This window comes from Talpa europaea (genome assembly GCF_964194135.1).
Source record: "Talpa europaea genome assembly, chromosome: 12".
In the NCBI taxonomy this organism is placed as follows: Eukaryota; Metazoa; Chordata; class Mammalia; order Eulipotyphla; family Talpidae; genus Talpa; species Talpa europaea.
Genome location: NC_140079.1, coordinates 13,303,982 through 13,318,069, shown reverse-complemented (window position 1 = coordinate 13,318,069; position 14,088 = coordinate 13,303,982). Strand labels below are relative to the sequence as shown.

General features: G+C 36.9%; 1 protein-coding gene across 2 annotated transcripts in view; it reads right to left on the bottom strand.

The window, feature by feature from the left end:
• The window catches only part of SIK2 (salt inducible kinase 2), a gene marked incomplete at both ends in the record, with an annotated part of 92,712 nt that extends 78,991 nt beyond the window's left edge, over positions 1-13,721 (bottom strand). For both annotated transcript variants that reach the window (XM_084248951.1, XM_084248952.1), the window contains 3 exons: positions 859-922; positions 3,224-3,340; positions 13,587-13,721. In XM_084248951.1, coding sequence (XP_084105077.1) covers positions 859-922; positions 3,224-3,340; positions 13,587-13,721 — 316 coding nt within the window. The remainder of the gene's footprint in view (positions 1-858; positions 923-3,223; positions 3,341-13,586) is intronic.
• Positions 13,722-14,088: the final 367 nt, after the last annotated feature.

The following is a 14,088-nucleotide window of genomic DNA, read 5'->3' as shown; positions in this document are numbered from 1 at the left end:
TCTAAGCAACTGCCAAATACAATAGACTGTGGTAGAGAACTTATGGGTGCCTTGGTGGTGGGTGTGGTGTGGTGACATATATCTGAGGAGGTGTGACCCTATACCTCTGAATCATGTACAGTGTTGTAACCAATGCCACCTAAAATAAATAAATAAATAGTCTAAATTTCATTTTGGGCAGTTGTTTTTGTCTTTAAGTTCACCAATTTTTTACTCTGCAATGTCTAATCTGAACTTTTATCCAGTGTATTTTTCATCTCAGACAGAGTTTTCAGCTCTATAAACTTGACTAGGACCCTTTCTTTAAATATATCTTCCATGTCTTTACTTAGTTTTTGTTTTTTTTTTAAAGAGAAAGGAACCACGTCCTAGAAAGGTTTAGTGACCTGTGTGAGGTCTTCAGTTATGAGCTCATGACAGTGTAAGAGCCACAATGACAGTGACTGTGCTATTTAGGTCACCATTGTATTCCCAATAGTGAGTACAACGCCTGGGACACAGGAGGAGCTCAATAAATATTTGTTGATTGATCTTTCACCCGGAGAGAAAGATAAAAAGGTATCTTCAGACAAAAAGAAACAAAATCTTTCCTATGATATGACTAAAAGTTTCTCCCTATCTTTAATTCTCCAAACTCTTTAACACAGACAACTATGCAGTAGTTTTAATATTACAAATACAAGAGAATAAATCATATTCCAGGTTTGCAACTTACTAGTAGTTTTATTATAGTCTATGATAAAAAATTTCTAATTCATGCTACCAACTTTTAAACAAGCAGGAGAATAAACAGAAAATATCCTATTCATGAAGATAAATGACATTTTCAAATTTTAAAAAGTTAAAGAAAAAACTTACCAAAAATTTCTCCATTTTTGGCATATTCTGTCACAAGGTACAGCATACTTTTGGTCTCCATTACCTATTTAGAAATAATTCCGTATTAGTGCAACAGTAAAGGACTGCAATCATCCCAATGTTCTATGGTGTTATCTAAATAAAAATGACTAACAATAGAGTAGAAGTTGTGAGCAGTTCAGAAGCTAGAGAAGTTTACAAGACTGACAATATCTCTATACTAACTTTTTTTTGTGGAAAATCTAGTCTGCTCGTACCAGTGTGATGCTTGGTTCAGCAGCTGCAAGAGCACTGCCCAGAAATGCAGAATCTCAGGACCCACCCTAGACCAAGTTAATCAAAACTTATGATTTTGACAAAATTTCCAGGTGATTTTTATAGATATTCAAGTTTGAGAGGAATATTAACATATGTAATAGGAGTTCTTAACATTTCACTACTTTTCTAGCTTTGTGCTGGCCTCTGATTAAGAATAACAGGGCTCATTATATCTGGCCTATAGCCTAGCTAATCTAGAAGAATGCATTATTCCTCCTACTATACTTTAATATTGTCACAAAGCACTGCCATTTGAAAATACTGTTCAAAAGCTTCTTCACAGCGCCACTGCTATTCCCTTTATTTAAATTAGTTTTCTAGGTTTAGAAATGAAGTGTCATTGTCACAAACTTGATATTGCAAAACATACTGAAATGAATTGATAGATTCAAAATGAGTGAATTTTAGGTTGCTTCTCTGTCACTCTCACCTTCTTATATATTGCTATATTTAAGTGCGATCTACTGAAAGGCTGAAAAGGAATTTTGCTCTAATCATAGTTTAGGTCTATTCCCTATCAGGCCAGAAAACTGAGAACTATCTACAAATTGGGACAAGTCAATGTTAACTGGTTATTTGGTTTGAATGATGACAGAATTATTATGTGAATAATGGTACTTTTAACCTCAGTTTGGTTATGGTTCATCAGAGGCTTTTAAGGATGTGCTTACTTTCTTATAGTTTTCTCTTGGGGAATTAAAAAAGAAAAAGCTTAAAGGGACAAATTCGCTGATACAGATTTGACCAAAGAGGCCCTGTGAGGTTTTAGAATTTTAGGAATTGATTTGAATGGCACTCCACTCTCTCTTACTCTGATAATTTGAATAGTCTCCAATGCTGCACACCTTTTAATTTTATTTATTTATTTATTTGCTGCACACCTTTTTAATTGCAAATACCTATCAATAAAAAGTTGTTGAGTCAAATACACGAGTCATGTAGATATATATACATGTACTTGTACGCACACACTTACACACATGTCTTTGTACCTATGTGCACATAAATACAGAGGCATAATTGCATACTTGTCCTACTGTGTAAGTACATTCTGTATATTACACAATTCACATATAAAAAATAAACATAAGTTGAATTTTCTAACAATTCTAATCTTTTCTTACTATCCCCCAAAGCACATTTGTGCTTTAAACCATTTGAGTGCTAGACCTACCCCTCTCTGGGAAAAAAATGGTTCAGAGTTGTCAACTAATTTCTGTGGTATAAAGACTCATATCATTGTCACTGATTTTGAGCTACTAACATGATATTAATTGGTTGGTAAGACCTCTGAAAATTCAGCAGTTCTTTCTCACAAGCCAGTACAGGCAGAGTCTGGCATACCGGGCACACACATCATACTTCGGAGATCAAAGTCATAGTAAGTATACTGCAATAGTTTAAAAATAGTTCTCCAATATAAAAATTCTACATATTAATGAACAGAAGTGTAAAGAAGTTTTACACAAAATTATAACTTTTAGACATGAATTACACTTAAAAAATCTGAGAAAATCTTCCTTTCAAAAACATGGCTTATACCTGAAATGGGTGCAGTTCATTTTACAAAAATTATGTCTTAACAAAGTTGATTTTTAAAAAAAACAGCTCATTTGCTTTATTTGACAAAAATAACCCAAACAAAATATAAGATTTGGCTCTAGGTATTATAAAGTATGCCAGTGAAGTAATATACTACTTTAACCTTTGTATTTCATAAGATAGAATTAGTTTATTTTTTAAAGAAGCAAAATTAGCATTTCCTTATTAAGATGCCACCAACAGGTATAAGTAGAGTGTTAAAAATGAGTAAGTGCCAACTTTTTAAATAAATGACTTCCAAATTTAAGACAACTTAAAAGTAAGTTACTAGTAGTTTTTTGATTTTGTATTTAAATGTAAAAGAGTGGACATCTGCGGTATACTAAAGACATGTAAGTACTCTTTTTTGAGATAAAAAAAGACACTGATGATGCAAACTGAAAACTGATAATGCAAAGTAGATGCTGGAGAAGCATGAAGAGGTACAAGGTTAAGTAAAGCATACCTGATAAAGTTTGATTATGTGAGGGTGATCTAAGAGTTTCATTATTTGTACTTCTCGGTAGATTTTCTCAAGGTTCACTGCATCCAGCTGAGATTTGTCTATTATTTTTATTGCCACCTGCATCCCAGATACAAATAAATACAATTAGTATATAATAGTTAACATTTTCCAATTAAGTATCTTAAAAAATAAGTTAAGACTTTGCTGTAGATACCTACGGTAATGCTGGTAACTAGTTTAAATTCAATGCTCATTCAATCCACAAATATCTGTTAGACATTTATCATGTATAAGGTTCAGAGGTAGAGGATTCAGCCTGTAAAACTACCTTAATAAAATGTTTTTCTTTCATTACTACTCTAACGTCTCCTTATTCCATTTAAAAACCAAAGAAATAAAATCTCAGTGGTTGCAACTTGTTATGCTACCACACAATACCTATGAGCAAATGATCAGTGAAGTGGAAGTTTCAATCGTACCGTAATATGATTTTTTTCTAGAAAAGCAAGTAATAGGTTACAAAAAACACAGGCACACCTTTCTGGGAAAAAAAAAAGTGATTATAAAGTCTTAAAAATCAAAGTGCAAAAATTCAAATGCTTGTAATTACACTAACTTAATTTCTTTCTTTCTTTTTTAAAATCTATTAATTCTTTGATCCAATCTTGTTTTTTGTTTTGTTTTAAAAATATGTTTATTTTTATACAAGAGCTGTGGCACAGGCCAGAGGTGCGGGAAGGTGAGAGGATTCACCAGAGATACAGCAGGGAGCAGAACAGGCAGAGGGACCGAAATACACTGCTGAGGGGAGCAGCGGGCATGACAGGAGAGGTCTGCCCACCATGTGGGAATCTCCCTGGCTGGTCAGGAATTGAACCCATGCTGCAGAGGCTGCGGTCAGCTTTACAGTGCTGTGCTCAACCTACTGTGCCACCGGGGAGGCCCACTAACTTAATTTCTTAAAGGAATTTGATTTTCAAAAAATGTGGCCTCTTCCTCACATAACTAAACATAACTAGGTTAATAATTTGAATATGAGTAACTAGGTATTTATAAACAATCACATATTTTTCCAATCACCAAAAAGAACTGATTTTTAAAAATTGGCAGCTATCTGGTTGAAAATACAGATTCAGATTTAAATAAAAATTTTCAGGTAACTGGGAACCACTAAGTCTTTCCTGACAGCTGTTCTGTCCTCTACTATTTTCCTCTTAGAGCTCTACCTTAAGATTTCCTTCTTATCTTCCTCTAGTTCTATAATACTTTGCTGTCCACAGTTTGTTTCCTGATTTGAATTAGTTGTAACTGACAAAAGAACCCAAACTTCCAAGGGGAAATCAGATTACTAAATATAAGTAAAATTAAATTTATTGTCTAAGAAAGGGTACGATAGTAGCTCCTCCTCTGGGCAGCGAAGTGCATAGGTTTAGCAGTAACTATTTTCGTAATATCTGGTGGTATTTTATTGACTTTGATAATGAAAATATTCTGGCAAGTAAAAGGTGTAAAACTTTGGCAGATAAGTAGATTAATTTGTGATTAGAGACATTATTGGACCACCTCAAAGCTAAAGAGATCCCCCCCTTGTCAAGTTAAAACTACGACAGAATACACACAGTACTTTAAAAAAAAAAAAAGCATACAATACTATCAGTCACTTTGGGTAACAGCTATCAGATAGAAAGATAAGTGTATACTTAAATTTCTTCAATATTCCTTAGAAAGATAAAATGGAGTTTCACAGGTACACATATTTTGAAGAGAATGCCTTACCCTACAATTTCTGGAGTGCATCAAGATACCAGCACCCTTCCCCCAACAAAGGATCCTCCTGATCCAAAAAAAATGGATTGGAACCATCAAATAAATAGAAAAAGAACTGGGGAGAAAATAATCATGCATTTTAAAATCTACCATGATCCCCATCACTGAGAAAAAAATTTATTATATAAAATATCCTGAATATCACATTTAATGCTGAAGAAAAGGTTTGGATACTAAATAACAATTAATGTAATGTAACCCTAAGAAATATTTCTTACACTCTTTTGGAACTTTGGCCTTAAACAATGAAAAAGTGAAAAATATGTTATCTAACTAAACTTTCATAATAAAAAGCTATAAACCTCAAAAAATCTCATAAGAGATTATATTTAATTCCTCAATTTTCTCTTAGGTCACAAACGATATATGTTAAAAATATATTTTATAAATTTACATACTAACACAAAAATATATATTATATACAGATATATACGACACAAATGTATATATATTATTAAGTGTGTGCATGTGTATATACATATATATATCATTAGTTAGCCCTTGTTTGTAAAACTGCTATAGGAGGATTATGAAAAAGCAAAGTACTTAAAGAAAAGAGCACATGTTAGCAGCTTCCTTATAATAGTTAGGGCTAGTGCAACTGCTTTAACAAGTAAAATCCAAAATGATTTAAAGACAACATAAGCTTACTTTCTAGCTCATGTAGTAGAAATGGATGGGTAAAGTTGGCAGGTGGCCCTCTTCCAGGCAAGTGAGAGTTTCAAGGTGGATTTACTACGTCACAGGGGCTGGAATGATTACCCTGAAGGTAGTCTGTGGTCCAGCTAGCCAGAGAAGAAAAGCCTGGGAGAGCCCTCCTGTAAGGTTTTATAGGTTAGGCCAGGAAGTGGCACATGTTATTTCTCTTCAATCTACTGGAAAACTCAGTCATATGCTCATACCTAATACAAGGGAGGCCAAGAAAAAGTCTAGTTATAAGCTAGGGAAGAGGTGGAAACAGTGGAGTTTTGGCAATCATTTAGCAGTCTCTGCTAAACTCTTCCAGATAATTTAACAACGGACTCTTCCTAACACTTCCCAGAGATATAATGATGATGATAAGGAGGATGACTTTCACAACTGCACAGCACTTTAGTGAGATACCTTATATATTTTATCTCATCTGTATCCTAATGCCGTGCAGTAAATTAAACAAACAATATGGCCATGTCTATGAAAACTGAGGCTCAAAAAGTGCTTCATAATCTGCAAAGAGCACAAATTAATTAATGGGGAAAAACCACAGGCCTTCTAACTCCAAGTTCAATCTCCTCACCATTTCAAAGAGCCTATTATTCCCACATTCACTGGGCACCTGTTGTGTGCCTGAAATCATATCTGAGAATCAAAAATGAACAAGATCTGATTCCTAACCTCAAGGAATTGGTCTGTGAGAATAAAGAACTCTTTCGGAAAACATATTTCATCAACCTGCATTTTGGGATTTCCCTAAATGGTGTACAAAAGTCCCAACTTAGAAAGGGTTGTGCTCTAAAAGTTCGCTTTAAAGATACCTATGAACTTAGATTTCTGAGAACTTATTCTCTATATCCTTCCCCTTAACTCCAAAATCTACAAGGCCAAGACAAAGTCAAGCAAGGGATTCTATAATCAAAGATCCCTTTTTCTTTATTGTTTATATTATTCAATCCTCTAATTCTGAATTATGCAACCATTATCTTTAAAAATTCCTTCAGTAAATTTATAGGAAGATAAAAAAATTAACATTCAATTAAAAAAGTCAGGATATCAATGCAGTCACAAGTTGTGTACAGAAAGAGATCAGTAAAAATTAGATACAAATATGGCAAAAATGTTATCAGTGAGTGAAAAATCATGGATTATAGATTATTTTCATCCTGTCCAATGAGTACAAATTAGATGAAATGGAGTTATATTTGTCAAGTATGCTAACTTCTCATCTGTGAAATATTAGCCATTTTCATGATCATCTCTAAAATGGCCTCACTAATTTATAAGATTTAATTATTAAGAAAATCGCAGGCACAGAAAGTTAAGTAAAAAGCAATACAGTAAAATTAATAACCATGCAAAATGCAAATCTGCAAGGAAGACAATGAGTTAAATGTAAGAGATGAAAATAGTTTTAAATTGATGGGTAATTGAAATTTTTTCATTTTTCAAAATGTAATTTAATGGTAACGTTAGCGTTTTAATAATTAAAAAAAACTATTTCACTTCTCATAAAGGAAATATTAATCTCATGCATTTAAAGATATACATACCAAAGTGGTTTTTGGTGACTTTATAAGGATGTTATGCAGCAAGACCTATTCTTCCAGCAACAAATCAGAAAGAATTACCAGGTTGCTGTTTACTACTTATACACTAATTTTATACTGTCCTTTTGAAATATCAAGAAGCATTATCTTTACCATACAATTAGATCTCTGAAGTTAAAAGAATAAATGCACTTTTCAAGTTAATATGTCAAGTCACAGGTAGAATAAATACCAGTCTATTATTTGATTGAAGTGGGAGTGTGAGTGTTCTATAATAAAAGGGTTTGTGAACACAGGAAAAGTCGGTAGTGAAACTGACTGGACTTCTCTAGTTAGCAAATGTCATTATACCTCTATAGCCATAAAAATTGAGCTGAGAATCCTTAAAACTATAAAAGAAGTGATTTTAAAAGAAATGTCTATCCTAAAATTTTAAACAAATCAATAAAGAATAACTACATTTAAAAAATGGGTCAAAGGACAAAAAAGCAAGTCACAAAAGAAATGTTAACAGTCACAGTATAAATTTGTGTAAAGAAAAGCAAACTAAATAAAAACATTATTTTTTCCCATCAAGCTTAGAAAGATTTAAAAAATGACATTCTTGGTAAATATGCATTATTCCTGGTGTAAATTAAGTAAGTTCCTCTTTTTCAGAGAGTTATTTGGCTCCTCCTCATGCCATAAGATATGGATGGAAGAACAGACTCTTTGACTCAAGAATTTGGTGCACAAGAATGTATATATAGGGAATGTCTTATGAAACATTATTTTAGTAAGAGAAACAGCAGGAAAGAGAAATAATCTAAATTTCAACAATAAGAGAACAGTTAAGCAAAACAGATGTTCCTATGACAGATAATATTTAGCCATCCTTTAGAGAGTTTTTCTATTTAAGACATGGGGAAATGTTAACACATTTAGTGACTATTATAAAAGACATCAATTTTATTACTTACGTAGAAAATATATGTGAATAACTAAAAGGCTATGTATTAGCTATGTATTATCAATGTTGTGTCTTAGTCTGGATGGTGGAATTAAGGATGTTTAGTATTTTTCTTGAGCTTTTCAACCACGTCTACAAAGAAAGGGTGGGGGGAAGCATACATTTTAAAGAACTTCAACTTTGGTATTTTTCAGTTTAATTTATCCATGATCCACTGCTTAACCAGCTAAAGTATTTTTAAATGTTTTTATAAATGAAGTTTCTGATGACATGTCCAAATGTAATTATCTTTCATTCTTCTAATAATTTCAACTAGATATGTGGTCTGTTAGTCTTTGAAAAGTGGGAAAGCATTCTCAACAAATATTTCGCATAAAGAAACTTTTACAAAAATAAAATATTTCAAATATATGGATGTAAAGGTAGAAAAAAGAGGAACGAAAGATCATAGCAAATTTCTGGAATCCATTTGGCTCCAAGGAATGAATCTGCAGTAAGCAGTGGGCCATAAATGAATTGTCACCATGTGAATCCAAGAATGGAGGTCAGTGTTAGTTATTTCCAAATAAACGTTTTTTTTTAATTGCCTCATACTGAGACAGAATCTCCCTCAGTGGGATTAAATCAGATGCATTTAATTCTGTTCAAGTTAAAAATTTCTACAGAATATAAAAATCTACACAAACTTTTTTCATGTTTCCCCCCAAAAGAACAGATCATTTTGAAAAATAATCCTTAACAGAAAAATTTAGCACATGCAACTTGTTTGGGGTGCCAAGAAATTAGAGAACAATTTCTAATAAAGTATATACATCCCATGACAAAAATAATTTTTATTTCAGCACACAATTAAAGATCACACATAGGCCTAGATACAAATATTAGTGATTAACTTTTTTGGTAACAGTCCTTTTGTTGTCCACAGTACAGCTATTTCTTGAAATCTGGAATATTTCATAGCAAAGATTAATACACAGAGTACTGACAGGAGTCTTAACATTTAAAGTGTAAAATTCAAATGTCTTTAAAAAATAAGTTATTTCAACAAACATCATAATTGGAGTGTAATATACCCTTCTCTTGTTTCTATCTTTGCCCTAAAAATGCAATTTTGATACTTTAGCCATTTTGGAAAGCTTTGTAATTTTTTTTAACATTTTTAAGGTAGTTGTTATTTTAGGAATTATATGTAAATATGAAAGTCCCAAATGCACATTGCTTTTTAGTGAAGGAAGCAGTTTTCAGATGTCCTTTCTTTTCAGTTAGCATTCCAGGCTCTAGGAACTCTAAGTCAATAGTCCAATACCCACATGTCCTTATAATAAGGTAATTTGCAGAATCTCTGTGAAAGACCTTTAAGATTTCATGGCCACACATTCATGTGCTCTTTAGCTAAGCACTATAAGAGGAAAAGATCTGAAAAGAACTAATAATGGTTATCTACTGGTAGGTGACATTATGGATTTTCATTTATCTATGCTTTTAAATTTTTAAATAACAAACATGCAACATTTGATAATAAAAATAGAAGACAAAAATAACTTCTCATTTGGTAATTTCCCTTTAGGAATTTACCCCTAATTCCTCTTCTTAAATGCTACAGAGTTACATGCACAAAAATGTTCACTGAAAATTATTGACTGTGTGTGAAAACTGCAAACAATCTAATGTTCAATAATAAGGAACTCATGAAACAAAATAGGAGTCATCTAAAAGGTAGTACACTATACAGCTATTAAGACTGTTTTATAAAGTTATAGATAATAAAAATGCCTAGGCTATAATGATAACTGGACTAAAGGATACAATTTAAAGTATATCATGTAATCCCTTCTATGGAAAAAATGCATTAAAAAATAAGACTGGAGTAAATATTCCATAATGTTAAGAATGATTTACCCCATTGGTGGTGGAATTATGCATGTACTTCTCTGCACACTATTTTTTCTCTATAGTGAGACCACATTTCTTTAGTAGTCAGAAAACAAAAAAAAAAAAATTTAAAGACACAATGACTTTTCTGGAATTTTATTTAACAGACAAAAACAACAAACAAACACACAAAAAAGCAAGTGAAAAACTAGCCATACAATTAGTTAGAAGGAAATAGTTCCTTGCTAGTATAGTACTAATAAAATAAAACACTACTCAAGGACATTCACGGCATAGCAAGCAAGCAAGCTAGCAACCACAACTGCCTAAAATAGTTTTTAACAGTCTAAATGCTATTATTCTCTCCCCATTATGCTAATTTTATAAAATTAGCTACTTTAATTCATAAACCACAAAACAATACTACAAAGCTTTTATGAAGTATTATATTAGGAAGCTTGAGTCTACCACCACCTGTCATCCCTTTTGTGTGAAAAATCTACATAGGGGAACTAAAATGAGGATACCGCTTCAGATGATGTAAATACATTTCTTAAACAATGTTAAGTTCTTTGATAGAACAAAATAAATATTTATTTTTACTTCTATTTTTTCCCCCCTAAAAGGCAAGCAGTCTTGGATTGCCCAAGCTCTGTAGAAAATATATCATTTTTTGAATGCTACAGAACAAGAGACAGAGAACAGCCAATTAAAACTAAAAGGGGCCAACTGTTCAACACAGAAATGTTTAAACTAAGCCCGAAACTTTGCCTTGGGTTTAAACATGGGGGAAGTTTTAAAACATACAAACTTATATTGATGTTAAAGCTTAGTATATTGAAAAAAGCTTTTATAATCAGTAAGCATAATCACAAGTCTGCTGGTACTATTCTTTTATACCATATTAACTGTCCTCACTGTAATTACTGAAGTATATTCAGCAATGAGGACCTAAAATAATGTTAAATAAAACTTGAAAGTTTCCATTAGCTATCTTATAATATTTGAGATAGTCACTGTAGTTATTAAAGACACACATTATGTATCCAGTTTATGAAGATAAATAACTGCTTTAAAAAAAATCTCATTAGTAACATCGAATACATTAAGAAAAACAATTGTGCCTATGCTATTGTTAAAAAATTCTTAAATTCTTACAAATTATCAAGTAAGTTCACAGAGCAACTTCACAGTACTTGAGAGCTACAGGAACTTTTCATTAATTATCTTGGTATTTTCCTCTCAACTTTAATATGGCTAGTCATCACACCAAATTACCATAAACTCACATACTCAGCATCTTAAATTCACAGTTTCTTTTTATATGTTAAGGACACTAGCGCTGAAAGGAAATGAGTTCCATGGACTAGACAAGTAGCTTTTAATTTAAATCATTTTATGCACATATGATACTACAGAACACAATTAGGATATGAGTGCTTTCACGATCTGACCTGTGCCTTCAATTACAAATGCAGTGAACTCACTCTCAAAGCCAAGTCATGACACTAGTCACAGTGCCCCCTAGCTCTGCAAGATATATCAGTTTGAAAGGGACACACAGTTCGAACTGTCAACCTCAAGAAAGGCAGTCCCTATCAGTCCCACTTAAGCAATTCTTAAATAGATACTGTATTAAGAAACAGTGACCTAATAAATAACAGCTGACATTTAATTGGCGGGACAATACTAATAAGAACTGCTGAGAAAAAACAGAATTGACAGGTCTGAAATTCAACTTCATAATATAGTTCAAAAGTTCTGTAGACATTGCAGGTAACGCACAATTTGTTTGATTTTTGACAATCACTTAGCAAGGACTCGTATAAAAATACACATTCAAAATGCCTTCATTTCAACGAATTTCAGGGGAAATAGCCTGGTAATTAGGCCATGGTTCTGCAGAGGAATGGAAACAGTTTGTTTCTTCATTTTAAAAAATGCTTGGGTGAGATTAAACTATGCAAATATTTAGCAATGTCATTATAGCCACACATTATCTATCACTACAAAGTTAACCTAAATTGCTAACATGGGTAAATTTGTGAGAGGAAAATTTGTGACCTTGGTCCTGAGGCAAAAAAAAAAAAGGAGATTGGACGGCTTCAAGATCAGCAGCAGAGGTCAAAAGTGAAGATGACACAGATATATACCCTTCTTTTTTGAAATGTACTCCTTCAGATTAAGTAAAACTTCTAAGAACAACAGTAGCAAAAAAGCACTCAAGTTCTCAAATGCCCTTCATCCTACATAGCCATTCTGGAAAGCAAGTCTACTTTATTGCATATTCAAACTCGAGTACATTTGTACTTTGAAGGGGCACAACTGAATAGGATGAAAACTGCAAAATAAAAAAAGACAAACTGAAAAAAAAAAAAAAGAGGGTGCAACTCCATGAGCAACTCCATGAAGGTATGGAGTACGCGAAAAACACAAGGTTTTATTCCAAAGAATGATTTTGCTCCTACCGTCTTCCTAACGTATTTAATTTGCACGTCTTAAAATAGAGACCCCAAGGAAAGCAGCTTGAAGCAGGGAAAGGAAGGGGGGCGGGTTAGGTAAGAACAGAGACTTGTGAGAAAATATGTGCGGTGCATTAGAATGTGCCATGGAGGTGGGGTGGTGGGGGATGCTGGATTCCCCGGCAGGAAGCAGCTGAGGGCTTGGGAGCAGAGAGGCAGAATCTGATACCTGATGTGGCTTTAAGGGACGCGTATCCCCAGCCAGAACGCACACCAGGTAAAGGGACACCCGAGGCCCAGACGCCCCACTTTGCATTACCAAAGTGTGCAAACGCCTGGAAGACCATTTAACCCAGTCCTATTGTCTGGGGTATCGGCTGGAAATTGCTCCAGCACGAGATCAAGCTACCCTGACATCAAATTAGAGACACTGTCGGGCAAAAGGAGGGAAGGGAAGAGTGGACAGTGGCCGTCGGGGCGCTCTCGGCCACGGGGGGGGGGGTCCCTTCTCCGCGGGGGTCCCCCGGGCCGCGCGCCGCCCCGTCCGGGGCGCGCGGGCGCAGCCGTGGGGTCCCCTCCGCGGGGCCGGCGGCGTCTCCCCGCGGCGCCCGGAGCGCCGAGACTTCCCCTCCCACCCCACCCCCAGTCGAAAGCTGGGAAGACGCGGAACTTGGGCTCCCCAGGAGGCCACAGGCCGGGTCACGGCCCGGGGGGGCGGCTCGGGGCGCAGTGCCGCGCGGCCACGGGGGGCGGCGCGGGGGACGCACAGCTCCGGCCGCTCGGGGCTGCGATCGGACGACCCCGGGGCGCGGGGGACCCGGCCCCGACCCCTCGGGGCGCACCGCTCCCCGGCACCCCCGGGGTCCCTCCAGCCCCGGCCTTTGCGCGCGCCCCGGCCGGTGACCCCGGCCCCCCCGGGGTCCCCCAGCGCCGCGGCGGCCGCCCCCAGGGGCCAGCAGCGCCTCTCCCAGCCCGCGCCTCGGACGCGCCCGCCGGGCCCCGGGCCGCACCTCCGTCTTGGTGATCCGGTGCCGCCCCAGCTTCACCACGGCGAAGTTGCCCTTGCCCAGCGTGCCCTCGATGTCGTAGAACCCCACCCGGACCGGCCCGCGCTGCAAGTGCCTCGGGCCATCCGCCATGACCATGCTGGGCCCCGCTGCTGAGCACGGCGGGCTGGAGCGCGGGCGGGCGGGCGGGCGGGCGGGCTGCACGGCGCGGCTCGGCTCGGGCGACGGCCGCTCGCTCGCTCCTGGGCTCCGTCCCTCCCGCTCCGCTGGGCCCAGCCAGGCGCGCGCCGCCGCTGACGTGCGCCGACGTCAGGGGGCCGGGGTAGGGGGGCGGGGGCGGGACCGGGCCGGATTGGTCACCATGGCGACCGGAGCCCCGCCGACGTCGGCGGCGCGAGGGCGGGGGCAGGAGGGGGCGTGGCCTGGACGGCGCGTTCCTTCCGGGCTCCGGCGCCCTCAGCCCCACAGCCGCCGCCGCCGCCGCGCCGCTGACGGGGGTGGGGTC